Source organism: Giraffa tippelskirchi, chromosome 13 (assembly GCF_054371585.1).
Source record: "Giraffa tippelskirchi isolate mGirTip1 chromosome 13, T2T-mGirTip1v1.2.pri, whole genome shotgun sequence".
Taxonomy (NCBI): domain Eukaryota; kingdom Metazoa; phylum Chordata; class Mammalia; order Artiodactyla; family Giraffidae; genus Giraffa; species Giraffa tippelskirchi.
The window spans coordinates 31,009,679-31,035,358 of NC_137287.1; the positions used below are offsets into that span (position 1 = coordinate 31,009,679).

General features: G+C 52.7%; 2 protein-coding genes and 2 long non-coding RNA genes across 10 annotated transcripts in view; 2 read left to right on the top strand and 2 right to left on the bottom strand.

Moving 5' to 3' along the window:
* The window catches only part of TXNDC11 (thioredoxin domain containing 11), a 59,268-nt gene extending 48,451 nt beyond the window's left edge, over positions 1 to 10,817 (top strand). For all 6 annotated transcript variants that reach the window (XM_081560375.1, XM_081560373.1, XM_081560374.1 and 3 more), the window contains 4 exons: positions 1,878 to 2,020; positions 2,489 to 2,598; positions 6,216 to 6,296; positions 10,058 to 10,817. In XM_081560375.1, the coding sequence (XP_081416501.1) occupies positions 1,878 to 2,020; positions 2,489 to 2,598; positions 6,216 to 6,296; positions 10,058 to 10,700 (977 nt within the window). In that variant the 3' untranslated portion in view covers positions 10,701 to 10,817. The remainder of the gene's footprint in view (positions 1 to 1,877; positions 2,021 to 2,488; positions 2,599 to 6,215; positions 6,297 to 10,057) is intronic.
* On the bottom strand, positions 541 to 9,530 carry LOC145533300 (uncharacterized). Its single transcript, XR_014073985.1, has 2 exons — positions 9,464 to 9,530; positions 541 to 2,700 (listed from the first exon to the last, which is right to left on the bottom strand). It is a non-coding gene; the product is annotated as an uncharacterized LOC145533300 (long non-coding RNA).
* On the top strand, positions 2,700 to 5,989 carry LOC145533302 (uncharacterized). The gene is made up of 2 exons (XR_014073987.1): positions 2,700 to 4,292; positions 4,936 to 5,989. It is a non-coding gene; the product is annotated as an uncharacterized LOC145533302 (long non-coding RNA).
* SNN (stannin) lies at positions 10,744 to 20,778 on the bottom strand. Of its 2 annotated transcripts, none has more exons than XM_081560393.1 (2): positions 20,688 to 20,778; positions 10,744 to 13,896 (listed from the first exon to the last, which is right to left on the bottom strand). In XM_081560393.1, the coding sequence occupies exon 2, from the start codon at positions 13,811 to 13,813 to the stop codon at positions 13,550 to 13,552; it is 264 nt and encodes an 87-aa protein (XP_081416519.1). In that variant the 5' UTR covers positions 13,814 to 13,896; positions 20,688 to 20,778; the 3' UTR covers positions 10,744 to 13,549. The 2 variants fall into 2 exon arrangements, with proteins under 2 accessions (XP_081416519.1, XP_081416520.1); XM_081560394.1 differs by lacking the exon at positions 20,688 to 20,778 and adding an exon at positions 14,295 to 14,540.
* Positions 20,779 to 25,680: the final 4,902 nt, after the last annotated feature.

Below are 25,680 nucleotides of genomic sequence, written 5' to 3' on the forward strand. Positions count from 1 at the left end.
ACCTGGCCCCCTTTTTGCAGGTTTAACTACATATTAGGGCCACCAGACCTAATTCGTTCTGCTGCTCTTTTTTAGCAGGTTGAGGAATACTGCTGTGACCTTGGGTGCCTAGATGGTAACAAGCAAGTGTCAAGTGCAATAAACAAGTGTCAGATTGCAAACCAGCAAGACCCACTTTGGGGGCAGGGCTGGGAAGGGGGTGAATCATCATTATGGGAAAGCACCTTGAGCTTGCCCTTAGAGCCTGGCAGCAGCAGTGACCCAGCCCACATGTCCTGTTCCCAGGGCTTCGCTGACATCCTTGATGTGCACACAAGGAAGTGCAAATTCAAAAGCTGTGTTAGTTCAGCCTCGTTGGAACCATGGGGGAAAGTCGGCGTTTGCCAAGTGGAGACGAGGAATGTGGTGGTGGGGGGCAGCCTTTCGTTTTCAAGTTTTGGAGAGCATAAAAGTAAGAAGAAACTCAAAATCCCTAAATATTAGTCACTTTAAGTGCTGTCTTTTAAGTCCAAATGAAGCTTGTTTCCAACATTAGACACGTTTGAAAAGGCTTATGTAAATGGTGATTTATTTTTCCTACATCAAATTATATTCTAAAACATGAAGCCTCCTGAGTGTGTAGAGGAACCCCGTGAATAGTCACTTAATGAAGTGCGTCCACTTTTGATATCACACCTTGTTCATCATTCATGTTGCCTGAAGTTACATGGTGTACTGGGTTTTCTTAAAATGAAACAAGCCTGTATTTTTAAAGGAAGCGTTGATTGGATTTTCCTGCCTCCTGTGCTGATAGTCAAGCATTTAGTGAGCTCATGATGGGCGCACCCTGAATTTAAGGGTGATCTAAAAGAAGCTGTCTTCTGATTTCTTTTCATCTTCTGTATCTACTCTGAAATATCTTGTTCTGTTGTTCTCTGTCCTGTGATTGGTGACAAAATTTGTCAAAGTCCTCATACAAAAACATCCACCGTGTTGTTTTGGAGAGGTGACTCTCAAGTCAGCCGTCTCTGGGGCAGTTTCAGAATTCAGCCCTCATTCAAATTAGTGAACAGTTCTGGGTTTTATGTTTCAAAAAACCAACTAAATGTCATTCAGATGTTGGTGACTGATTCTCTTTAGTATTCACTCAACCTTCTTCCCTTCCTCCTTCCTCCACGGAGCATGTCATTGTTCACTAGGACCTCAGAATGGAGAGAGAAGAAAAAAAAAAAAAGAAATGAAACTCGATTAGTGCTGCTTCAGATGAAACAAAGGAATCTGAAGACATAGTTCTTGGTGGGGAGGGTAAAACTGTTGGTTCAAGTTAGGATTTTGGATTATTTATGGGTCTTATGCTGTTTTCCCACTAAATATAGTTGTTTATTTCACTTAACCTTTTAATTAAAGAAGAAACTTGAGGAACTCTAGTAAAGGAAACACAAACCATAGCTCCTCACCCTCAGATGAATGAGTGTTTGAACACCTCCCAAATTACAGTAGCTCGTGCAGTTAACTGCATCAGTAGTTAGGCTTAAAGGTCCTGGTATTGTAGGTTGAAATCTCAATGGTGACTCGTTGATGACTTACCCAGTCTCTGGTGTCTTGTGGACCAGTGTTAGAAAAAAAAGAGCATCGAATTCCTAGCCTGTGCACGGTAGACCATGGAACTCTTGAGCGGTGCTTTGTTAGCTAAAGTGCTGTCTGCTGAGTTACTACAGCCAATGCAACCCCACTGTCCCCTCCTGCATGGATTTTGTTCAGAGTTCTGCCTGTACATAAAGTGTTAAAAATGTGGGCCTGTGAAGCCAGCCCACTTTTTAAAGTGTAGAGTTTAAAGTGGGCCAGCTACTCTCCTTGTACCAAGAGAAGAGCTGATCTCATTTTCTCTTTATTTTTAGAGTCTTTCATTCAAAACTTCAGTGTTCTCTACAGTCCCCTGAAAAGGCATCTTATTGGAAGTGACTCTACCCAGTTCACTTCTCAGCGTTTAATCACTGAAGTGACGACTGATACCTTCTGGGAAGTAGTCCTTCAGAAACAGGTATGGAATCGAGCGAGGCAGAAATCAAGCCATCTGTCCCTATTAAAATAATTTCCAAAGCTGCAGTCATGTGTGGAGCAATTGGTGCTGATGTTCAAAAGACTGACCACATGACAGCCTTACTGCAGAACGTGCATGAATTACATGGTGCTTTTGTGATTGCAAAGCATCCTTAAAAAAGCACATAGTTGAAAACACCAAAAGATCAGGGACTTCCCTGGTGGTCCAGTGGCTAAGACTCAGCTCCCAGTGCAGCAGGCCTGGGTTCCATCCCTCGTCAGGGAACTGGATCCCGTATGTCACAACTAAGAGACCCAGTGCAGCCAAATAAATAAATATTTTTTAGAAATACCCAAAGATCAGGTTCTTACTGTACTTTGTGCATGAGCAGCATTTATGGAATGCCTGCCGGGCCCTAAGGACAGTGAGGACCCCAGAAGCCCAGTAACAGCCAACTTCTTCCCACAGGACGTGTTGCTACTTTACTACGCACAGTGGTGTGGCTTCTGTCCAGCCCTCAATCATGTCTTCATCCAGCTAGCTCGGCTCCTGCCCTCAGACACGTTCACTGTGGCGAGGTAAGGAAGCCCGTGCTGCAGCGCACTGGGCTGGGTGCCTGTCATTGCTCTTCCTTCCAGCTTAGCCACGTGGCTTGCAAGGGTCTGCCAGTTTTCTGTGGACTTGGGCAAGACAGAGTTGATTGTCAGTTGGAAGCTGTGAGCAAAACCTCATTGGCGCCAGAGTCTTCCTGGTGAATATTGAGTGTTCCTTGCGTGATGTTGAGTGTGTTCAGCCCTGATCAAATTCATCGGAGCATGAGGGTGTTTCTGTGGGAGCAATGCTGACCTGTTTGCTTAGACAGCCCCCCAAGTGGCCAGCTTTCTGGAATATACATCACTGGGGCCTTGGCCCAGCAAAAGGGGGTCAGTCTCTGACACACTGTCAACCAGCCCTGGGACCTGGAGCGAATCTCTCCAGCAGGCCTTGTTTCCCTCCTCATTCCTAAAAGGAAGAGGAAAATTTTAAATCACTGTTTTGTAAGAACAATGCTCAAAGAGTTTTTGGATGAGGTAGTAGGCAGTTTGGAGGGAAAATTATTTAAATTTAAGCTATATCTTCTTTCTCCCTCCTCCCCAAGAAAACCGCTTCAGATAGGTAGAATTAAATATAAATCAAATCAGAGAAAATGACAGAAAATAGAATATTGAATTTGCTGGTTGCTTTGAGAGGTGGAAACTTGCCAAATAGTGAAAGATGAACAGATTTCACTAGGAAAATGTGCAATGAAAATACAGAAAACCGACTTAAAAAAGGACAGTAGCTGTATTTTCCAGCACGTATGTCTTTCCTTTTGTGTATGCTGTAAATAATGATTTAGAGCCACACTTGAGGAGTTACTGTGCTGTGAGACTTTTATGTAGACACGTTATCTGACTTAATCCTTAGGACAGTCAGTGGAACAGGTGTGATCACCACTCTCTTTTTACTGAGGACGAATCTGAGACACAGAAATATCAGGCAGCTTGCCCAGAGTCAAGCAACCTGTAAATAAGGGATCAGGATTCAGAATCAGGCCTTCATACTCCAGACCCTGAGAAATTAAAGTGGTTTAAGAAAACTGCTGAGAGCAAAATATGGTTTGTACGTATAGTGGAATATTATTCAGCCTTAAAAATTTTAGGAAGGACGTTCTGTAACACGGGTGCACCTTGAGGATGTTCATGCTAAGTGAAACGAGACACAGAAGGACAAACACTGTGCGGCGGTTTCCCTTGTGCGAGGCCCCTGGAGTAGCCAGAGTCATAGAGGTAGAAAGCAGAATGGTGGTTACTGAGGGGTTCGGGGAGAACGGGAGTGGTTGTCGAGTGGGGTCAGTTCCTGTTTACACAGCGTTATGAAAGCACTGTGTACTTAGAAATGGTTAAGATGGTACATTTTGTGTTATGTATATTTTACCACAGAGGAAGTGGGGGATGGAGGGAGAAACAGCTGAGAAGGACTGCGGTGTGAAAGAAAGGTCACAAAACAGACTTTCCACCTAAGAGGAGAGAGTGAATAAACAAGTAGGGAAATGATAATCTAGTAAATGTAAATTAAAACAATAGCAAAATGTCATTTACGTTTATTAATGAATGCTCTTGAGTGGTAGAATCTTTTTTTGTTTGTTTGTTTTTGTTTTGGCCACATCATGTGGCTTTCAGGTCCCGACCAGGAATCAAACCCAGTGAAAACCCAGAGTCCTAACCACTGGACCGCCAGGGAATTCCCATTGGTAGGATCTTATGTTGATAAAATCAAATGAAATTGGCACAGTCAGATGTAGCTAATAGAGAAAGTAAACTGGCATAAGCTTTTTGGAAAACATTTTAGCACCATTTGTAAGAAGTCACAAAAATGGTTATATACTTTTGACCCAGTTAATTTCACTTTGGGGAATTAAGGAAATGGGACTCCCAGAGAAGCATGTGCTCATCATTGCAGTGTTATTTATATCTGACAGGAGAAAAATGGTTACATAAATTATGGTTGAGCATTTGATAGGATTTTTACCCCTTCATTAGAACAATGCTTTTCATACAGTTAATTTTGAAAAGAATAGAATGTGAAATATGACTACTGCTCTTCACAGTATGTAGGCACAGACACCAGAACTTGAATGAGAATGGCAGAAAGGAGGTCCTGATAAGCCCAGTGGGATTCTGAGGGGACGTTTACAAATATATTTTTTTGATTTTACAGTTTAGTTTTTCTTTGAAGTAAAAAATTAGGAGAAAAAGCATTTGATTATAAACCACTTGCTTAAAAAATAGGACTGATGTTCTCTGTAGCCTTTCACAGGGGGAGGCGGGAGTGCTGTTTTGTTAGTGAAGCTATTAAAAACCATTATGATTTGGTTATGTCATTTTTTTTTTAAGTGAATTTCATCCTTCTGGACAAATGCATGGCACTGATTCCTCCCGCTCCCAATTATACATTCTGAAAACTTCTGTTGAGTTAATGATTCAGAACATTTCCATCCTTTGGCCTAGATGGCCTTCCTCGGTCCGCTTCCTCTTGCTGCTGCTGCTGCTGCTGCTGCTAAGTCGCTTCAGTCGTGTCCGACTCTGTGCGACCCCATAGACGGCAGCCCACCAGGCTCCGCCGTCCCTGGGATTCTCCAGGCAAGAATACTGGAGTGGGTTGCCATTTCCTTCTCTAGTGCATGAAAGGGAAAAGTGAAAGTGAAGTCGCTCAGTTGTGTCCGACTCTAAGCGACCCCAGGGACTACAGCCTACCAGGCTCCTCCGTCCATGGGATTTTCCAGGCAAGAGTACTGGAGTGGGGTGCCACTTCCTCTTCCTAGGATGTTCTTTTTGCTTCAGCTGAGCAGTCCTGGGGGCGAGTGGGGAGGCCCTCCTGCAGGTCCAGCTCAGTGCTGGCTGAAGAGGTGCCTCCACCTAGTTGAGCAGAAAGCAAGTGCACAGGTTGGGTAATTTAGCCCAGATGTCATTTCCTGTATTAGAAAATTAATCTAAAATCTGCTAAGAAAATACAACTTTTTTGGTCTCTGTCTAGACTTACAAAATATAGAGTATTATCTTTCGTTCCCAGTTTTGTTACATTTTCAGAGGCATGATGTATTTTGCACAATGATTTCCTTTTACCAGAGCTGATTCATGGGTTAAAGTACTTGCCCATATTCTGTCAGTTAGGTGGACTACCTGTCAGGTGTTAGTGAGACTTTTTTATATTTTTTGGAATTCACTTTTACTTTCAACACATTGTTACATTTCAGGACTTCCCTGCTGGTCCAGTGGTTTAGACTTCACCTTCCAATGCAGGGGGTGCAGGTTTGATCCTTGGTCGGAGAGCTAGGCTTCTACATGCCTCCTGGCCAAAAAACCAAAACATGAAACAGAAGCAATATCGTAACAAATTCAATAAGAGACTTAAAAATTGTCCACATCAAAGGGAAAAAAAAAAACAAAACCCCACTACATTTCCCAGTGAGTCAGATGAGCAGTTGCCTGTCCTGGGAGTCTCGGTGTTTCTCACACGCGCTGTGCCTGCCAGTGGTGTGCTCACTGCCAGGACCCAGTCCGTGTGGCGTACGTGGTGCTCCCGGTTCTTAAGTTATTTGAGAAAATGCTTTCAGGTTCCAGGTTGGAGTTTCTTGGGCTACTCTTTTACGTTTTCTGTTCTTTCCCTTTGCCAGGATCGATGTGTCTCAGAATGATCTTCCTTGGGAATTCATGGTTGATCGTCTTCCTACTGTCTTATTTTTTCCCTGTAACAGGTAATGCTGATTTTTTTTTTTTTTCCCAGCATTTGGGCAGATGGGATTCTTTTGCCGAAAATAAAATGAGTTTGAGGTAATTTACAGAAGTGAAATGCAAATCGTTATGTATTACTAAAATATTTATAATAAAATGCATTGTTTGACACATGTACCACTAGGGACCAAGGGGAAAGGGGCTTTGGTGTCACGGTGTCAGGGGTGGTGGTTTTAATAGATGTGCCCCTCCCGGAGTGTGTTTTACACAAGCATGAATCTGGCCGCTGGAACTCGTTCACCTTCTTGGCCTTAGGAGCACAGTGAGTGCTGAGACTGACAGCAAAGAGCCCCAGGTTCAAGTGGGCAAAGGAGGAGCTCGTGGCTGGGCTCTCGGGGACTCAGGCCCGACTTGCCCGCTTCCACGTGAGTCATTCATTTCTCATTGAGCCCTGCGGATGGCTTCCTTGGCTCCCTGGTGCAGGGAGGAAAGAGGCTCTCCTGCCCGCTGCACCCCCATTCTAGGGCTCACAGAGCCTTCTCCCCATGAATGTCACTTCAAGGGCTGTCACCTTGATCTCTTCACATTTGTCTAAGGGCGCCCCAAGGTCAGCCATCAGGGCACCCTCCCTGAGAGCCCAGCCAGCAGGGATGGGCCGTTAGGTAAGCAAAAGGACGCCGACCTGGCGGTCAGCGAACATGAATCCGGATGTTTTGGTGGAAGGGAAATTAACTCTTGGCCTTTTAAAGGCTGACAAGCCAAATGTTCTCTTTGTATAAATTCCTTTTTGTTTTTAAAAGGATGGGTCCTCAGAGACCCAGTCACATGGCTTTGACAATATCTTCTCAGGGAAAAGCACTCGCAGGATGAGTTTAGTAATGCTCTCTAACTCACGTGTTTTATTCTCCGGCGTTCGCTTTTACTGTTTATTGCAGCCACTGTCGTGCTTCGCGTGTTTCTCTAAGGAGAGTGCTTCCTTCATGTGTACTGATTCATTTCCTTGGTTTTTCCTCTCTATCTCAAAGAATTTTTGCTGGAACACTTCCTGTGGTAGTAGGGTCTTGTCAGATCACGCACTAAAAACAGAGCGTGACTCACCCCGTTCCACCACTGTGTGGTGATGAGCCTTTTTCTTTCTAAGAAGCATCTCAAGTGCCACACAGTCCAGGAAGCATGGACAATGATACAAGCAATTTCACCTTGTGTGGGACAGAGGTGGGTGTGAAGTTTAACACCTCATTTTTCAAATTTCAAGCCTAGTTTGAAAAAGCGGTGAAGTCATAACCCCCAGTACACGCCTTTGCACGAAGGCACTCCCAGCAGCTAGATGGTTTCGTGTTTGGGTTGCTCTTTTCGCTCTGAGGCCACCCAAGGGAGTCGCACATGCCCTGCAAGAAGGGTGCTGCAGCCCCTTCTTGTTTCCCTGAATTGAAAAGTCAAGGAAGTAAATACTGAATAGAGAAGACTGTCCAGTTCTAGTTTAACAGAGAGAGCTTGAGAACCAAAGTCTTACTGCCCTGGAATGGAAACTTTCTTTTTTATAAAATATTTATTTATTTACGTTTGGCTGTGCTGGGTCTTCGGTGATGCATGTGGGTTTTCTCTAGTTGCAGCTAGCAGGGGCTACTCTAGTTGAAGAGCGTGGGCTTCTCGTTGCGGTGGCTTCTTCTGTGGCAGAGCATGGGCTCTAGGGCATGTGGGCTCGGTAGTTGGCGTTCCCTGGCTCTAGAGCACAGGCTCAGTAGTTGTGGCGCTCAGGCCCAGCTGCTTCACGGCGTGTGGGATCTTCCTGGATCAGGGATCAAACCCGTGTGCCCTGCATTGGCAAATGGGTTCTTTACCACTGAGCCACCAGGGCAGCCCTGGAACAGAATTTTTTTCTTATTTCCTAAAAAGAAATGGTAATCAGAAGTGAATAAGCTCATTACTAGCTGGTCCAAAGTGAGTGTTCAGTTTACTCAGAAGGTAGATGGGCAGAGAGCTGACGGCTCACAGAAAAGGACGTGAAGAGACTGATATCATGCAGTAAGACCTTTCTCACAGTCACATGCTTATGTTATCTTTCGTGAAGAGAATGGAAAAGTGCATATGCATTTTGGTAAAATATAAATTTACACATGCACTGGGTTAAAATGTGTGCGGAGGGGAAGGTATCAAGGGGTTGATGGCGATGGCTTTGCAGGAGTGAGGCTTACAAGTGGTCTGGTGAATGCCTCTTGTGTGCTTTTTACACCTTTTGCAGATTGCCCTCAATGAGCACGTTGGATTTAATCATCATGAAAGTGAAACCGTAGGAGAGAGCTTGTCCTTTGCCACAGCGTGCAACCTGGGCCGCCTCCTTCTCCTGCAGGGCCACGTTCCCACTCAGGGGCATCTCAGAGCCACTCTTGTTCCACCATGTCTTCTGTGTGACGTTTCACAAGGCAGGTGCTCTGGCCTGGCCCTGGACCAGCACATTAGAAATAGGAGGGGGTTCCCTCTAGCATGGCCCCTGGGGAAGGACCTCGCTTCTTTAGAGGAGCAGCCCACCCTCCTTCTGTATTATAGCCCATTGGCCAATTTGCATTTGGCCTTTTATTACGTGCTAGAGGTGCATATGCATGCTCTTGGTGAACTTCCAGGAGAGTCAGATAAACAGTGGGACCTTTACCACCACTCCTGCAGAACGATTACCATTTGGGAAGCAACTTGTTGATGCTCTGGGTCCTTGCTGCTTAAGGAGTTTGAAAGTATTTTAGCACACCCTTCAGGTAGGTTCATGGAGATTGCTCCAGACACTGAAAAACAGCATGCTTACCAGTGTCATTTTCTGTCCTGTGTCCCCAGATACACCCACTAAGCTCTTTGCTGGGGATGGTTCACATTTGCTGTGTCCTGGAAGACCAGGTTGTGCTGCAGAGCTTGGGGGCAGATGCAACCTCTGCTTGCCCGTCCTCACCCACTCTTCACAGGGGCCACGGTGTTCTCAGTTGTCAATTGAATGGCTGGGAGGCCCCACTTGGAGAAAGCTTACATGTTAAGGAAACTATGCTTTAAAGGAAGACATGGTTATGTGCTTACCCCCAAAGTTTTAAAAAAATTATTCCATTTACCTGAAATTTTCCATAAACATATAAAATGGGGCATATCTGGTTTTAATTTCCCTGTGATTTTTCTTCCATAGGGAAAGGGCTACCCTTTGATAGAATACCTTTTGTCTTTTCTTAGGGCAGGGCAACCTTCATTCTTCAGAGCCCCTCAGTCTGTTTGTCAAGGGTGGGGCTCCAGTAACACCTTCCCCATTGTGACAGTAAAATGTATCTCCAGGTGTTGCCCGGTGTCCAAAGGGTTGGGGATAGTCACTCCAGTTGAGAACTCTTGCTCAGATAATGTGTAATAAATGCTTGCTGAAGAGTCAGGCTGAGTGTTGGAGGTTTTCCCCATCTCAACAAGCATTGCTGATGGCCACAAGAATGATATGGTGGTGATCTGGCCCCAGGACACTCTTAATGACACACCACTGGCTTTAGGCCTGGGAGCTCTTATCTTTCCAGGAAGGTTGTGAACAGAGTCCGAGCTCTTTGTCCTCATAGGCAGACACACCTTTGAGATAAACCACTTTAATTACAGAACCAGCACAGGGGACATCCTCAGCTATGTAGAACATTTTTTTCCAGATGACATTTTCCATGCGGACTTCCTTTTGGTAGGAAATAGCAGCTTGACCTTCGCCGGCAGCCTGGTTTTGGACTAAGAACGGTGGCGCGGCTCTCTGATCTTTGATTCCTTCCCCCTTTCTCCCCAGAAAGGACCTAAGTGTGAAATACCCTGAAGACCTTCCCATCACCCTTCCCAACCTGCTGCGGTTCATCCTGCATCACTCAGACCCTGCTTCCACCCCCTGGAACCTGGCTGGCCCGCCCACCGCAGAGTGTCTTCAGAGCGAGGCGGTCCTGCAGCAGGGGCACATTGCCCACTTGGAGAGAGAGATCCGGAAGCTGCGGGCAGAGATTGGTGCCCTGCAGCGGGCGCAGGTGCAGGTGGAGGCCCGGCTCGCCAGCGCACGCAGGGATGAGCACCGGCTGCTCCGGCAGCAGCACACACTGGAGCGGCAGCATGACCTGCTGCGGCTGCACAGCGAGCAGCTGCGGGCCCTGTACGAGCATAAGACCCAGGAGCTCGACGAGGTGGCCCGCAAGCTCCAGGAGCTGGCCGACGCCTCAGAGACCCTCCTCACTGAGAACACGTGGCTCAAGATCCTGGTGGCCACCATGGAGCGGAAGCTGGAGGGCAGGGACAGGGTGGACGACCACGTGCCCCCGAGCAAGGCGCGCTCAGAGCACCCCGAGCCCCCGGGCGCCCCCCGGCTACCCGCCAGCAGCCCCCCGCCTGCCAATGTCACTTCCACGCTGGCCTCTGAGAGGAGCCCCGAGAATCGGACAGACTGACTTTGGAAAATGACATGAAGAAATCAAAGGAGAAAACTGTACATTGGGAATATATTTATGCAAATTTTATTGAAATTTATTGTAAATAAAGATTTTCTCAGTGGTCTAGAAAATCAACTTGAATGTCATTCAGCTTTTATTGAATAGGGGTGACATCCCCTCCACTTATTGCACAAACTTGGTAGCTTTGAGACAAAAACAGTAGCACAGTCCATGTGAAGGTTCGTCAGAAAAGTTAGTCCCTGTTTCAGTGGCTCAGTCGGAGTTCCCTCCCCATCCCCCTCCTGTTGCCTCTGCCATGACACGCAGGATGAAAGGTTAACGTCCTGACAAGTCAGGAAACTTGGATGCAACAGTTGGGCTATTCAAAAAGAATTCAATGAGAGGTCATAACTTAACTGAGCCATTGGAGTGCGTGGCTCTGGTGTCGATGCTAAAAAAAGTAGCTACTGACAAAGAAGAACAGAGCTATTGTGTGGTTGGTCACCAGTCCTGTGGGCCCTTCCACCTCCCCTAGAGACCCCACTAGTGCCCCACTGTGCCTGTGACCTGGCACTGACACCATGCTGATACGCCTGGTACAAGAGGCATAGATGTCAACGGATAAGGACCCTCCAAGAGTGAAACTAAGGAGAAAGTGACGGTTCATTTTCTTAAAACGGAAACTGCATGGGCATGGTAAGAAGCTCGGGGCAAGCCTGACAGTCAAGCGGTGGTCGTTTTCAGGGTCAGGCTCGGACTGAAAATGCAAGTGCTTCGGTTACTTGGGGGAAGGACAGCCAGCCTCAGGTGCTGACCGCCGGCTGCAGAAAGTAGAGGTAGAAAGCCCGAAGCTCTGAAATGCGAGGGGAATGGATGAGACACCCCCACACCTGCCCCAGTTTTACGTCCTCCATTAGAAAGCACACCTCCTTGACCTTCCAGTTGACCCCTTTAGAACCTCTGACTCCCCCCTCCAGCCCACACCCTGTGTCCTGCCTCTGCTGGTTTCCAGTCTGACACTTGACCATCCCCAGGTGGGGATCAAAGGCAGCATCTCCCCTGCTCTAAAGCCGGCCGCCTTCCAAGGATCCCTCAGTAGCCTCCTGTGCGCTCAATCCTGCCTTCAGCTCAAATTGTCTTTTGAGCTAGCTACCCCTCTCCTCCCCCCAAGCTATCATTTAAGGTTGGACCCTTAATTTAGGGGTACACTGCTAAGAGAAGTGTTCCCTAAGCTCCCTCCTAGGGGTTCTAGAAAGTTGGATTAGTTCAACACACTTTTTTAGGGGAGATCTGGATGAGGCCAGAGGAGCCGCCTTCAGTATGCCCAGGAGGCCAGAGCTCTGGGCAGGGAGCTCTGATGGGGTGGGGGGCGGCCTGGGGTTAGCCGGGCGCTCCCTGCCTCTGCTGCCGCAGGAGGCTCAAGTGCTGGGGGCCAGCGCTCTGCAGCTCTGCCAGGGCTGGCCTCCAGTTTATTCCCGAGGATGTGGACACAAATCACCATCTAATCATCGTTTAGGATTGTTTACAGTGGTGTCATTAAAAACCGGAGTTCACTGAAGTCTACACAAGGAATACCATGGAGGGGCGAGGGGTGGGGGGTGTCGATGGCCATCCAGCTCCTTATCTTTGCAAAAACCAAGTCCTGAACCTTAAGCCCTTTATCCCTCCACCTGCCCCCTCCCCTTGGGGCCCACTAAAGTACTCCTGCTTCCTCAGGCACCCAAGAAACGACACTGGGCACTCTCAGAGCAAGGTCAGGGACCCTCCTTGTCGGTGGCCCGCTGAGGACAGTGAAATGGAGCAGGTGTGTGGGAATCTGAGCGGAAAGGAAGCAGATCCGTGAAAAGGGCAGGAGGGGGAAACTAAGCCCCGGCCCCCTCCAGTGCACAAAACATTAAATACAACAACAAACCAAAACCGCCATTGTCTCCCCTTCCTGGGCCAGTAGGGTTTCGGATACCAGGTGAAGGCGGCAGCTCTGGTGTTTTTCTAGCGAAGCCAGCGCTCAATAAAGCCGGGTGGGGGGTGGGGGCGGGGCGCCCAGCATGCTCAAGGCCACGGGGGCCAGAAACTGCTCTGCCACTGGGACGCCTGGCAGCCTCGGGACTCGTCCTTCACCGGCTCCCAAGCAGCCGCAGCAGCTTCCTTGCAATCGCTCCACCAGCAACAGGGAACAGGCATTTAACTACCTCACCTACCGGGAGCTAGCGGGGCGGGGAATGGGGGCGGGTCGCGCCGCCGCTCCCATTGAGCGCTCACAAACCAAACCACCAAGGCACCCCAAAGGGTCGGCTGCGAGGCTTAAACCAACATGTCACGTCCACTACGTACACACACGTGTATCAGAGGCCCCTGCCGAGTGCCATGTGGGTCTTACACGTCTAAAACCACCCTCCCCCACTGCCTTGACTCAGCTCAGCCTTAGTTCGAACAGTCCCATGTGCTCTACGCGGTATTTTAAAAAATCAGCGAAAGAGGCTTAAGCACGTGCTTCTGGGGCCTATTTACAGTTCACAGGCTTGTGAGTTCACGCGTTACAGTAGTAGTAGCTCCATCAAAAACAGGCTCAGCTAAACATTCAAGTAACAAAAAAAGCGCTGCGGGGCCAAGAGCCCCAGCTAGGTCAGGTCTGCCCACTGCCTGCAATGGGCAGTCCCACCAGGACGCCGAGGGGTTGCCCAGGGCCAGTGAGCCCGGATCGGGACCACTGGGGCCCCGGGAGTCAGTGCATGCGATGATGAAGCCCGGCGAGGCCATGCCAGCAAGTGTCAACCCTTCCTCTTAGGCGGAGGCATGTCTGTGGTTTTGCCCCTCCTGTGCCTCTCCCGGCTGGCTACAAACAGGCCCAGGAGCCTCCGCATCCCGGCTCAGCCGTGGACTTCAGGGCCGTTGGGGGTCAGCTTGGCCTTCCTCTCCACGCACGGTCCCTTGGCCGAGTACTGCACCAGCAGGAAGGGCTCCTTGGTCTCACCATCCCCTACGATGCTCTCCTCGTCCTCCGACTGGCTGATGCGCTGGAGTCGCAGGTAGCACCAGCAGCCCAAGATCAAGGCCCCCAGGGCGGCGATGGCAATGAGGATGACGATGACCGTGACCACTCCCGTGGTGGGGCTGTGGTCCATAATAGACATGGTCAGCGCTTGTGGGGGGGAGAGGCTGGCTCCGCAGGAAGGTCTAGCGTGGGGACAGCTCAGCAAGGCTGGACCCGAGAGCCCTGAAAGACAAAGCAAGAGAATGGGACACTCTGCTGGGGACCCTGACGGCTCACACGGCTCTCGCTGGGTCTTCCACTGGATCTATTTTTAATCAGTTTGTAAGCCTGACCGGGCCTGCCCTCATCCTAGTGAAAAACAGGCCGGTTGGCGTTTGCTGGTTTTTTTGGCTCATGATGCCACCAGCGTTCTTTACTCACCCCAGCTGCTTCCATTTAATACCTTCAGTGCCTCTGCTACTAGCCAGCCAGTCACCCGCACTCAGGCAGGAACCTGAGAGGCAGGAGAGGTGGCACCCGAGTCCTGTGACCCCACCGCGGTGGAGGCTGAAAGAGCGTCTGTTCTAGGTGAATGAATGTTCTAGAAACCCAGCACCATTGGGTGTTTAGTAAGTACTCACAGATGAAAGGAGCCAGTACTTCGAGACAGCCAGAGACGAGGGATTCGAAAGCAGGGAAATGACATCAGCCCCGACCGGGGAAGTATACAGTTCAGCGAGCCTTCCGGTACACCTATGAGAGGGTGCAGCCGGTGACAGCCTTTGTTCCCAAAGGAGCTGTAGCTGCCCTGGGCTCGGGAACTTTGAGGAGGGCACAGGAGAAGTGGGACATTCCGGCCTCTGCCCTCACCGGGCTCAGCGTCTAGTGCAGGAGCCAGACTACAGACAGGTCAATATGCCAAACACCTGTTTCTACAAATGCAGGAAAGTCACACTGGGAACATAGGGGACCAGATGCCACCAGGTTAAACTGGGCGGGGCAGGCGACAGACACCTGGGAGGTGATGCTGGGACATGTGGGAAGGTCAGCCCTCGGAGAAAAGCGTTCCTGGCAGTGGAACACCATCTGCTAAGGCTCTGAAAGGCAGGAGGGTCCGCTAGCAAGTGCGAGGAGCTGAGGGAGTTTGATCCCTGGTTTGGGAAGATTCCACATGTAGCCAGTGGCGATCAGCTGGTTTGGGTGGGGTAGGGGAGCGGGGAGACAGGGATAGCCCCCTGAGGTTGGAGGTGGTGGCTCCCCTGGGTCCCAGACCTAGCCCTTTTTAACATCTCCTGCCTGACCACACAAGGAGCAAATAATAGTAACAGCCAGGTGGTCATGAGGGTGCAGGAGAGCCCGGGGCGCCTTGGGCACAGGGCCGGCGCAGAGTCGGTGCTCAGCTGTCTGAAGCTGCTGCTTTTGGAGAAGACTGACATCAGTGCAGGTAGACAGCGCTGGAAGGGGGAAGGGTTTCCCTCCAAACAGGATGGAGTGCCATCCTTGAGCTATGACAGCCTTCATTAGCAATGATTCTCCTCCACACCAAGGAGTTCCCCCCACCCCCATCCCAGGACCACCTTCTGGGCAGCAAAGTCAATGTCCCTGAGTCTGTCTAGGGACCAGGCCCTGAGAAAATTTCTGCCCTGCTCCCACCCCCACACTGGCAGTGGGGTCTGGGCTTGGAGGGGGCAACACATCTGGAGTCTGTGCCCTTCTTACCACCTCCAGGGTCAGGCCGCTGTCATCACTCTCAATGGGCTCCCTGGTCCACCGGGACCATTGCAGCCAGTGCCCCGTCAGTGACCTTCAGGATCTGATACAAAGCAGCCCCAGCCCCTGTGCACCTCCCACTGACCCCACACTCCCTTCTACCTCCAGGCCTTTGCCCAGCAGGGTCCCTCTGCCCAAATGCTTCTGCTCCCCTAACCCTGGCTCAGTGATTCTCAAGTGGGGACAGTCATGCCCCCGAGGGGACATCTGGCAATGTCTGAAGACATTTTTGGTTATAATTGGTGTGGGGCAGGGGGGTTGCTACTGGTACCAACTGGATAGAGACCAGGTGTGCTGCTAAACCTCCCCCACTACTGGGGACGGTTCCCCAAACAAACATCATGCGGAGGCTGAGAACCCTGCCCTGGTTAGTTCCAGCCCAGGCAGGGAGCCTTCCTGACCGCTCAGCCCAGGAAGCCCCCTTGGTCCTGCGTTTTGCACTCCCTCCCTCCAGGGCACCCATCTCAGTCTGCCACCCTGGCTTCAGTGTCAGCACCAGGCTGGAATACTTGCTCCAGGTGTGGCCCCGCGCACTTCTGGGCCGCCCAGGGCATGTCCTCCTGGCCTCTCCCCTGCCACCATGAGGGCTGCCATCAGCTTCCACAGCCCTGCTCAGCCCGTTCTCGTGGGCCTCCAAGTAGGATAGGTGACCCCTCCCCCCACCCCCCACCCCTAGAGCCTGCTGGCAGCACTGGGTAAACCTGTCCCAACCCCCATGCTCTCTTCCCACTTGGGAGCACACCTAGCTGCCTGTCCCTCTCCACCCTGCCCTCTCCACTCGTCCTCCTGGGTGTCCAGCGCCTGCTGGGGTGCCTGCCCCAACCCTGGGTTCTTGGACAGGAAGGGAAGTCAGTATCAATTCGGAAGGGGAAGTGTGTGTGTTTGGAGACTGGGGGGTAGGCAGTGGGTTTGGGGACAGGAAGTCAGAAATCAAACAATGGCAGCAAGAACCTGGGGAGGGGACCTCAGGGGCTAAACCAGCTGGGGAGCCCAGGAAGTGCCCCCTGAGCCCTGGGGGAGAACCAGCAGTCCCAGGACGGATGAAAAAACAGAGGCAGAGGTAGCCCCAGCTCCAAGGGACCCTCCGAGAGGGGCAGTGACCTCTAAACCCTGTCTGCTGCCCCCCTCACCGCCCCGGCACCCGAGGCCAGGAGGAGGGGGCGGAGCCAGGTCTGGGCGTCTCCCTCGAGGGAGCACAGAGCCGGTGACCAGGCCAGAGTCACACCTGACCAAGTTCCCTCCCCCACCCCCAAACGTGTGTGTTTATTACTTCATTCCCTCCGCAAGTACTTCCTGAGAACCCATCTTTTACAAAATCTGGTCGCGTCATCTCCTGCTCAGAACCCTCCCTGGTACCAGCAGAGAATCCGAATTCCCCTGCCTCCCCAGCTTCTTCACACCCTCCTGCCTCCCACCTCCCTCCCCAAGGCCTCTGCACTTTCTGTTCCTTCTGCCTGCGGTGTTCTTTCCTGCAGGTCCCATGACTGGCTGTTTCGCATCAGAGGGAACTTTCTCAGAAGATGCCTCTGGGGCGGCCTCCCCAGACCTCTCAGGCTCCAGACGCCCCCCCCCCCCACTGGCCCTGGTCTTATCCTACTTTCTCATTTCCCGGTGCTTTTTTGCCTCCTGACATTCTCTTGGGTCAGGAAAGGTGCTTCCCTGGCTGCCAACTCCTTCCCACAGTGGACTCTGAGCCTGGAGGAGGGTTACCATCCATCCTACCCATTGCTGGAGCCCCAGCCCTGTTACCAGCACACAGCAGGTGCTCAATACTTGTGTGCTGATCCTCGGAGGGAGCAGCAGTCAGAGGAGACCCCCTGCTGGCCTAGGCAGCCCCTACCCCTGAACGCCCCTGAATCTCAAAACTACCACGGAGGAAGGACAGGCTGCAGCCTGAGCGTGGGGGTGGGAGTCACGTGTGCAAGCGGGTCCCAGGCAGGCCTGACCTGAGCCCCTGGAGGGGCAGCTGTCCCCACACATATTGTGGGGAAGGGAAGATGTCACCAAGATGCAGATCCCAGAGCAACCTGAAGCCGGCTGGTTCTCCCTGCAACCCTCACGTCCTGGGCTGGACCCTACCGATGGCTCCATCTCTTCCGGGCCTCCCTCCTGCAAGCTGTCTCCTGTATGTCAGTTGACCCCTCACCTTGAGCTAGGGAAGGACAGGGAGGACCACAGGCTGGGTGAATGCCCAGAACGGTACACGAGAAACCTGGACCCCCTCAGAACACGCAGCCAAGTGGTTAACACTTTATTCCACACCATCACCTGATCCTCCTAACAAACTGGTGGCTAGTGCTGCTGAGGGTTCCCATCCGAGTTTCACAGGTGGGGAAACTAAGGCGCGGGGAGCTTGAGCGGATTATCCAACAGTGAACCTGGGTAGAAACATGGAGGAGGGGACCCAAAAGTGGGCCCCACCAGAACAAAGGGCAGGGGCTTCCAAGTGCAGGGGGAGAGGCTCAGGCCAGCCTGGGAGCCAGCGCACAGCCGAGGCACTCTAGGGGTGGGCGACGGGCCATGCTCCCCCCAACCTCCACAGCAGCTCCTTGCCAGCTCCCTTAGTCAGGAGGGAGGCTGGTGCTGGAAGCCCAAGGCCATTTGGATCCCCAAACACACAGTGCCAATCCTCCACCCTCCCTCCGCCCTCCTGCTCCGCCTCCCTGGGATCTCACTCACTGCTCCTGGAAAAACAAGATGTAAAAGCCCAGTGGCTGCAGACGCCACCCCTCTGAGCTTGCCACCCCGGCCTCCCACCACACACCAGTGGGTTCAAAGGACTGTCCCTGCCTCGGCCACCAGCAAGCCAGGCATCTCCCACTGTCCTGCTGTCCTCAGGGGCCCACCGCTTAGGTCTTCCTCAATGTCAAGTTGGGTGTGTCACCCCTGCCTCTTCAGGGGACCCCAAAATGAAGCCTTAACCCAACTCTGGAGGTCCCTTCACACACCCCAGGCCCAGCGGAGCCCCAGCCCCCAGAAGAGAAGATTTGATTCGAGTCCCCTCCTTCACCCCAGCCCAACCCTCCACTCAATATCATGAGCTACAGTGACTCAGCCAAGCAAGCTGGCCCCTAACGGCCTCAGTTTCTCAGCCTGCAAAATGGGAACGAGACCCTGACCTCACCAGCTAGGCTGTGGGGAAGCTGAGAAGTGATCAGAAATGTGACAACAGGACTATGGAACCACCAGGTTTGTGTGTCGCCAGGCCCCACACCTTCTTGGGTGTCATAGGGAGGACAGCGAGACCTCAGGGTGGCCCCTCACAGCACCCCCTCTCCAAAGGACCTGCTCCCAGGAGGGTACAAAACTGGGTGCAGGCCCAGTGCCACAAATAGCACCTTCCTCAAAGGACATGCTGCCACCTTCTTCTCGCTTAACTGGGCACATCACGAGTGTCACCCGGCCCAGCTGGACACCAGTTAGCTACCCCTGCCCTGCAGCCGCTACCTTCTGGGACTGTCCTGCTTACAGGGGACCAACCACCTCTGCACAGTTAAGCCATGCCCCTTCCCCCGACAGAACCATCTGTCAGATGTCCCAACAAACCCCGCTCTGTCTCTTCGGGGGACCCCAGTTCACAAAGTGGAAACGTTTCCTGCCCAGTTTCTAATGAGGAACACAGGACTGTTGGGGAGGGTGGGGCACGTCAAGGGGGCAAGTGGAATATCTACTCTGTGCCAGGCTGGGCCGGAGTCTGGACCCAAGGGAGCATCACACAGGCCACTGCCCTCGATGAGCCAGGGCGAGAACAGTGGCGATGCAGATGAGAGATTAACTGCGCTGTGCCCAGCTCTGCGTCCAGTGTCACCTCACCTTCCACCACCCACCCATTACACCACGGTCCTCCCGAAGAGGAAATTCACACCAGAACCCTCTGGGTTCCCCTGTGCAGAAGAGGAAGCTGGCGCAGGCAGAGCCCCAGGGACTGCCCCAAGGTCAGTCTCAGTCTCCTAGGCCCGCGCCCTGTGAATCAGCCACTGGTCATTCTCACAGGCTGCCCCGGGGTAGGCCCACTTGCCGGACAACTTTGGTAGTAACAGTAGATGCCTAACAGAAGTTGGCAGTGATTACTCTGCCTGACACTGGGCTAAACACTTCACACAGAGCATCACTTCTCAGCCTCAAAAGTCTGTGGCTCAGAGAAGTTAAGTCAACTGCCCAAGGTCACACAGCTCGAAAGTAACTGCGCAGGGATTCAAACCCAGGCAGCCCCGGATCCAGAATCTGGGATTTCTACTCTGATACTCAAATGGCATATTATTTGATCCCCACCTCCCCCGCTCCCATGCCTGAGGGGCCTAGGGGGACAGGTGAATCCAGTCCGCCCCCATCAGAGCAGTCTGGGTGACTGGGGCCGAGGGCTCTATGCTGGGGACATGGGGATGACAAGCGCCCGGGCAGCTCCCGCGTGCCAAGCGCGGGCGACGTGCAGGCGCGATGCCAGGTGCTCTCCACCACCCTCTCATTTAACCCTGCCAGGGGACTCCGTCGTCTCCCCGCCTCTACCAAAGAGCTAAGAAGAGGCTGGAGAGAGGAAGAAACGCGGCCTGGGGTGAGGGGACAGCTGGAGGGGGAACGACAGCTGGAGAGGCAATTCCAGTCGGCTTGACTGGGGGAGGGAGCTTGGGGGACGCGGGACTACGAGACCCAGTCATGCCCACGCCGCGCAGTCACTGCCGACGTAACCGGGCACCAAACATCGCAGCCCGTCCTCAGTTTCCCCACCTGCGAAGTGGGCGCCAGACGTCGCCAGAACCCCCTCCCCTAACCCCCGGATTCCTCCTGACCACCCGGAAGGCTGCCAGGATCCCCGCCTCCTGTTAATTTTTGAAAATCTCTTAAGTGTCCCGAGGAGCCCCGCGGCCGGCCTGGGGCGCCGAACTGCGGGCCGCGGTGAGGGGCACGGACTGCGTTGGTGAGGGGTACACTCGCTCCCTGCAAAGCTGCCGCCGCCGCCCCCCGCCGCCTCCTTTGTCCCGATCTCTCCGCAGCGCAGCGGACAAAGAACCCCCGCCCGCGGGCGCGGCCCCCCGGAACAGACCCTCCTCCCAAAGCCGCGCCCCCCGCCCAGGCTGCCCCTCCCCCGCCGCAGCGACCCCCCCCACCCCACCCCCTAGCCCGCGACCGAGCCTCCCAGCGCGCGCCCCAACCCCAGGCGGGGCCGCCCCAACCCCAGGCGGGGCCGCCTCTTCCCCTTCTGCAGGGCCCCACTGGGCCCGAACACCCGGCACCCGCCCGCCCCGGCCCTTCCCAGCTCCGCTCACCATGGCGCCGTCCGCAGCCCGACCCGATCACCCCGTAGCAGCCCCGGGGGTCCGGACGCCGCGCACCGTCCGGACGCAGGAGCCCCGCTCTGCGGCGGGCGGGGCGTCTCCGGCTCCGCCCCCGGGCGGGGGCGGGATCCTCCTTGAGTAGCCAATGGGAGCCCGCGCTTGGACGACTGGGCGGGGCGAGCCGGGACGGGGTCACGTGCGCGCGAGGCGGGCCGCCCGGGAGGGGCGGGGGCTGCGCGCAGCTGGCAGAACTGGGGGCGGGGGGCGGGCTCGGCCTCCGCTCACGTCGATTGGGCGCTGGTGGGGTGCGGGGCCCCAGTGCCCGGAACCTCCGCCTCCAATCCCCAGAGGCTTCCCTTACTCCAGCCAGCAAACAGAGGGGAGAACTGAGGCAAATAGCAGGTAAGAGTGTGGCAAGCTGCCTGGGCAGAACAAAAGACAGACAGGACCCCTGAGTTACATGTCCTCCCTCGAGGCGGGAGCTGGTCATTCACTCATTTATTAATTAGTTCGTTACTGCATCATCCATCCATTCATTCGACGTTTGTGGAACGCCAGCCGTGTACCTTGGGTGTACCAGTGGTGGCCGGAATAGCCACGAACAACACAAGCAAGGACCCTGCCCTCAACGGGGCTCTCATTCTGCTGCGGGCTGAAACACGATTTGCAGCTTTTTGGCCTCTTTTAATCATGGTTATTGAACGTAATAGACCCCCGCGATTAGGTTTCACCCAGCGCTAGGCCCTGTGCTCGCCTCTCAACACACTTAATGGAGACAACTGGGGAAGGAAGAGCTACTCATTTTGCAGTTGATGTTCCAGAGAACTGAAGTACCACAGCCCACATATAATAAAGACAGGATTGGAGGCCAGGCTTGTTTGCCCGGGAATGACTGCCAGTTAGTCCACTTGTCCACCCAGAAAGGCGGTCAAGAAAGAGGACACTCCTCCCCCTTGTGGCCAGCTGGCTGTAAGGGGGGCAAGGGTGGGTCCTTCAAGGCCTCTGTGGCCCAAGTTCCCTGGACCACCGCCTCTGGCTTGGAAGGTAGGAAGGGGCAGGTGGACCACCTCATCCTGGAACTAGTAGTCTTGTCTGGAAATGTCTTTTCCAGTCTCAAGCAGAGTCCTCGAACTTCCCTGGTGGTCCAGAGGTTAAGAATCCACCTGCCAGTGCAGGGAACAGTTCAGTCCTGGTCCGGGAAGATTTCACATGCTGCCGGGCAAGTAAGCCCCCTCGCCACAAGTACTGAGCCCACGGGTTGCAATTGCTGAGCCTGTGTGTCCTCGAGCCCATGTTCCACAACAAGAGAAGCCACCACATTGAGAAGCCCAAGCACAACTAGAGACTCACCCCCACTTGTTGCAACTAGAGAAAACCCTTGGGCAGCAACAAAGACCCAGCACAGACAAAAATAAATTTAAAAAAAAAAGAGCCCTCTGGGAGAAGATGGAAGGCCCCACTCTCAAGGTCGTAGTCACCACGCTCTTTCTGCTCCGTCTGCTTGGGGTTGGTGTCTTCCTGTTTCAAATGCACCATGCTGTTTCCCATCTCTGGGCCTCTGCTTGTGCTGTTTGCTTCAGCTGAAACGTTCTTCCACTCCATCTTTCAGAGGGCCCTCCCTGATTTCCACGCAGTGCTGTGTGTTATGTTCTAGCTTGTGCACTGCAAAATTGTACATTTACAAGAGTATCTTATTTGTGCTTATCTGAAGGAAGGAATGAATGGGCAAACTGCAGACCTCTGGGTCTGACCTAGCTGCACCCTAGCCAAGAGGCTAGGCCCAGGAGGTGAGCTGGGGGTTAAGTGAGAGTGGACAGAGAGGCAGAGGGGCATTCAGCTCCAGGCCAACTCCCCAGAGGCCAGAGTCAGACAGCTCAACACAGCTCCTACTCCTGAGTTGGCCCAGCGCCACCCTCAAAGGCTCCTGGCCGGTCAGCCACACCTGAGAGCCCCGGGTGAAAGGAAGCAAGTTCTTCCCACAGAGTCAGTTTCAGCGGCCTCTGTGGTCCCAGCCTCAAGTGGCCAAAGACCTCATTAGTGGTTAGCAGATGGGAGGGGCAGGCCCAGAGCCCCAGAGCCAGGGTTGGCAAAAAGGTGACAAGGGACTCGGGGACACTTTGGGAGAAAAGATTCTGGGAGGGAAAAATAGTGATGGGGGGATACAGCATAGCATGGATGATGAGCATCAGACTGTCTGGGTGCAGTGCAGCCTTTCCTGCTGAGTAGCTTTAGAAAAGCAGCCTGACCTCTCTGACCCTCAGTTTCATTGCCTGAAAAATGGGGGTGACAGCAAGGGCAGTTGTGAGCACCACAAGGGTTTAGTATAGAGGAAACAATTCCATTCACTCTTTTTTTTTTTAATACTTATTTTTTGGCCATGCCACACAGCATGTGGGGTCTTAGTCCCCTGACCAGGGATCAAACTTGTGCCCCTTGCATTGGAAGCATGGAGTCTTAACCACTGAACCGCCAGGGAAGTCCTCCATTCACTCTTTTTTTTTTTTATAATTAGCTTATTTTCTATTTTTTAACTTTACAATATTGTATTTGTTTTGCCATACATTGACATGAATCCACCATGGGTGTACATGTTTTCCCCTTCCAGAACCCCCCTTCCACCTCCCTCCCCACTCCATTCACTCTTAACATTAGTGGTGGGGTTGGACAGGTTTGGGAGTGAACCTGGGCTTCCTCATTTGGATCTTGGGCAAATCACTGCATTTCTGTGAGCCTCAGGCTCTTGGTCTTCAGAGGGACAACCCACCTCTGGGGTGCTGAAAGGTGGGGGGCTGGGAATAGCCCAGCTATCTGTCTTGCCCAGAGTGAGTTGCTTCAACAATAACAATAACAACGAATAAATAATAAGAGCAGCAAACTGTGTTCTAAACACTACAACATATATATGAACCGATTTTAACCCCCATTTTACAGATGGAACAACTGAGGCACAGAGCAGCACATGTGCACAGAAATTACCTGGGTGGGGGGAGGCTTGTTAAATTGTAGATTCTGACTCAGTAGGTTGGGGCCCAAGGTTCTGCATTTCTCATAAGCCCCTAGGTGGTAGTGATGGTTTGGGTACCACGCTTTGTGCCACAAGGGGCTAGTGCACTTGCTAAAGGTCACAGGTGGTGCTCACCAAGCCTTGATTCAAGCCCTCCCAGTAGACTGCCAAGTCCTGAACTTAACCGCCACCCTGTCTGCCCCAACCCTAGCTTTCTCCCCTACAAAGAGACAGGAAGTATAGCTCCCCTCCCCAAGCCCATTTCCTCTCTCCAAGGGGGGGGGGTGCTGATACCTCCCTCCATTGGTGACATCTGGTCTGTAGAACTTCCCTGCCCCCAGCATCCCAGGGGTCCTTCTGACGATGACAGGGAGGTTTTTAGATGCTCATTAGCCAGGAAGGTAATTAAGGGCGAGGGCTGAGCTTGCCTTGGCTCCCTGGGGCTTGCTGGGGCCCAGCTGGGCCTGCCCTGTGCCAGCTTGGCCCTGTGCCCACTTCCCTTGGGGCGCAGGAGGGGCTGGGACAAGGGAGGGGCTTGCCAGGGAATAGAGAGGCCTCAGCCAGCCTTCGGGGAGACTCCAGTGGGGCCTCCTGCCCAGCCCACTGCTCTTAGGCTTCCAGGCCTAAACATGAAGAGAACTGCTGGGCCAGAGGGCAGTTCTGCAAAGGGTGAGAGGTGAGTTCTGCAGGGCGAGGTTAGGTGGGACAGAAGTCGTCACCTAACTCTGAGTCACCCAGGAATCTGGGTCAAGGAGAGAAATCGGCCCTTGCTGGTCAGTGAGTATAACATCTCTCTGGCCTCTAGAGTCTCTAGCGCTGACTCGGGCCCCTTATAACCTTATAACCTCAGGCTGACAGTCTTGGGCAATCCACACTCCCATCTCGAATTGAACAACGTGTTGCTTTTCTGCAGTTTATGTTACTGTCTACTTTTGGCCCAGATATTGCTTTTCCGTTTATGATAGTGACATACCCATTCCTTTTTATGTATTTATTTATGTTGGCTGTGCTGTGAAGCTGGTGGGATCTTAGGTTGCCAGCCAGGGACTAAAACCCATACCATAACAGTGAAGCGCCACGTCCTAACCACTGGGTCCACCAGGGAATTTCCCCCATTCTTTTTTTTTTTTTAACTATTTAAAAAATTTGCTCTTGATTTTTATTTTTGGCTGTGCTGGGTCTTCGCTGATGTATGTGGGCTCCCTCCAGTTGTAGCATGGAGCGGGGGGCACTGTCTATTGCGGTGCACGGGCCTCTCACTACGACGGCCTCCCCTGCTGCACAGCACAAGCTCTAGGGCACGCAGGCTTCAGTAGTTGCGGTGCATGGGCGCAGCTGCCCCGCACCGTGTGGGAACTTCCCAGACCAGGAAACAAACCCACGTCCCCTGCATTGGCAGGCGGACATCCAACCATTGGACCACCAGTGAATTCCTTCCCCAGCCTCCTCCATTCCTTTTGAAATCAGTCTCTTTAGGGAGAAGAAAAAATAAGTGGGTTAGTTTAAAGTAAAATGTAATAGAAATAACAGGAGATGGTTAGGGGAGCTAGCAGCAGTGAAGATGGGGGCAGATGGAAGGCTGAAGTGGGGTACACACCAGAGGTGAACCCCACAGTGGCTCAAAGCCTGGTGCTCTTACTTCAGTGCCAGACAAGAGCCCCCAGCCAGGGCGGAGACATCCCATGGGCTCCTGCGTCTCCTGGAAAAATCTAGCTGGGTTGTCATGGGTTGAGAGGAACCTGGATTGGTTCTGGTCTTCATTCCTGGAGTCTCTTATCAGCGTGATGAGGGGCAGTCTTGGGGAGTGGGGAGGGCATGACTGCCCCCAGGTTCCTCCCTGCCTGAAGCCTGCCCTGTATTTCCACATGTGGTACCCACCGCCCCTCCCCCCACCCCCCGCAAACACACGTTCACCTGAGCTCCAGAGCCCCTTCATCGCCGATTCACCATATCCTTCATTTATTCACTCAGTTTTTTTCG